Raw genomic sequence first — 976 nt, 5'->3', positions numbered from 1 at the left:
AATACCAGTGACCAAAAACCAGACAGATTGTGGGATGACATCAAGAATATCATACATGAAGAAAGCAAAAAGTCATTTAAAAGGCAGGAAAGGAAGAAAAGAATAAAATGAATGTCAGAAGGGACTCTGAGACTTGCTCTTGAATGGAGAGTAGCTAAAGCAAATGGAAAAAATGACAAGATATAAAAGCTAAACAGAAGATTTCAAAGAGCAGCTCTAAAAGACAAAATCACTTATTAAATGAAATGTGCAAAGACCTGGAGTTAAAAAACCTAAAGGGAAGAACACACTCAGCATTTCTCAGGCTGAAAGAACTGAAGAAAAAAAATCAAGCCTTGAGCTGCAGTATTGAAAGATACTATGAGCAAAATATTGACAGGTGCAGCAAACATCAAAAGAAGATGGAAGGCATACACAGAGTCACTGTATAAAAAATAATTGATTGATGTTCATCCATTTCAGGAGGTGGCATGTGATAAAGAACCAATGGTATTGAAGGCAGAAGTCAAAGCTGTACTGAAGGAATTGGTGAAAAACAAGGCCTCAGGAATTGGTAGAATACCCACTGAGTTGTTTCAGCACAGGGATGTCACGCTTACTCATCCATGCCAAGAAATTTGGACGATAGCTACCTGGCCAACTGACTGGAAGAGTTCCATATTCATACTTATTCCAAAGAAAGGTGATCCAAGAGAATGTGGACATGATTGAAAAATATTAATAGCACATGCAAATAAAATTTTGCTGAATATAATTCAAAAATGGTTGCAGCAGTCCATTGACAGGGAACTTCCAGAAATGCAAGCTGAATTCAGAAGAGGACATGGAACAAGGGGTTGTTGTTGTTGTTATTTGCCATTGAGTCGGCCCCGACTCATAGCGACCCCTCCGTGGGTTTCCGAGGCAGTATCACTACGGAAGTAGGAATGCCCAACCTTCCTTCCGAGGAGTGGCTGGTGGGTTTGAACCGCCAGCC

At 40.1% G+C, this 976-nt stretch overlaps 1 protein-coding gene across 1 annotated transcript in view; it reads left to right on the top strand.

Moving 5' to 3' along the window:
- The first annotated feature begins 360 nt into the window (after positions 1-360).
- The window catches only part of LOC103201019 (protoheme IX farnesyltransferase, mitochondrial), a 255,588-nt gene continuing 254,972 nt past the window's right edge, over positions 361-976 (top strand). Inside the window, exon 1 of the mRNA XM_042781625.1 lies at positions 361-379. Within this exon, the coding sequence (XP_042637559.1) occupies positions 361-379 (19 nt within the window). The remainder of the gene's footprint in view (positions 380-976) is intronic.

This window comes from Orycteropus afer, unplaced genomic scaffold (assembly GCF_000298275.1).
Source record: "Orycteropus afer afer isolate SDZICR_OR568_19922 unplaced genomic scaffold, OryAfe1.0 scaffold00139, whole genome shotgun sequence".
In the NCBI taxonomy this organism is placed as follows: domain Eukaryota; kingdom Metazoa; phylum Chordata; class Mammalia; order Tubulidentata; family Orycteropodidae; genus Orycteropus; species Orycteropus afer.
The sequence above is the reverse complement of the archived record's forward strand: the minus strand, read 5'-3'. Positions and strand labels throughout refer to the sequence as shown.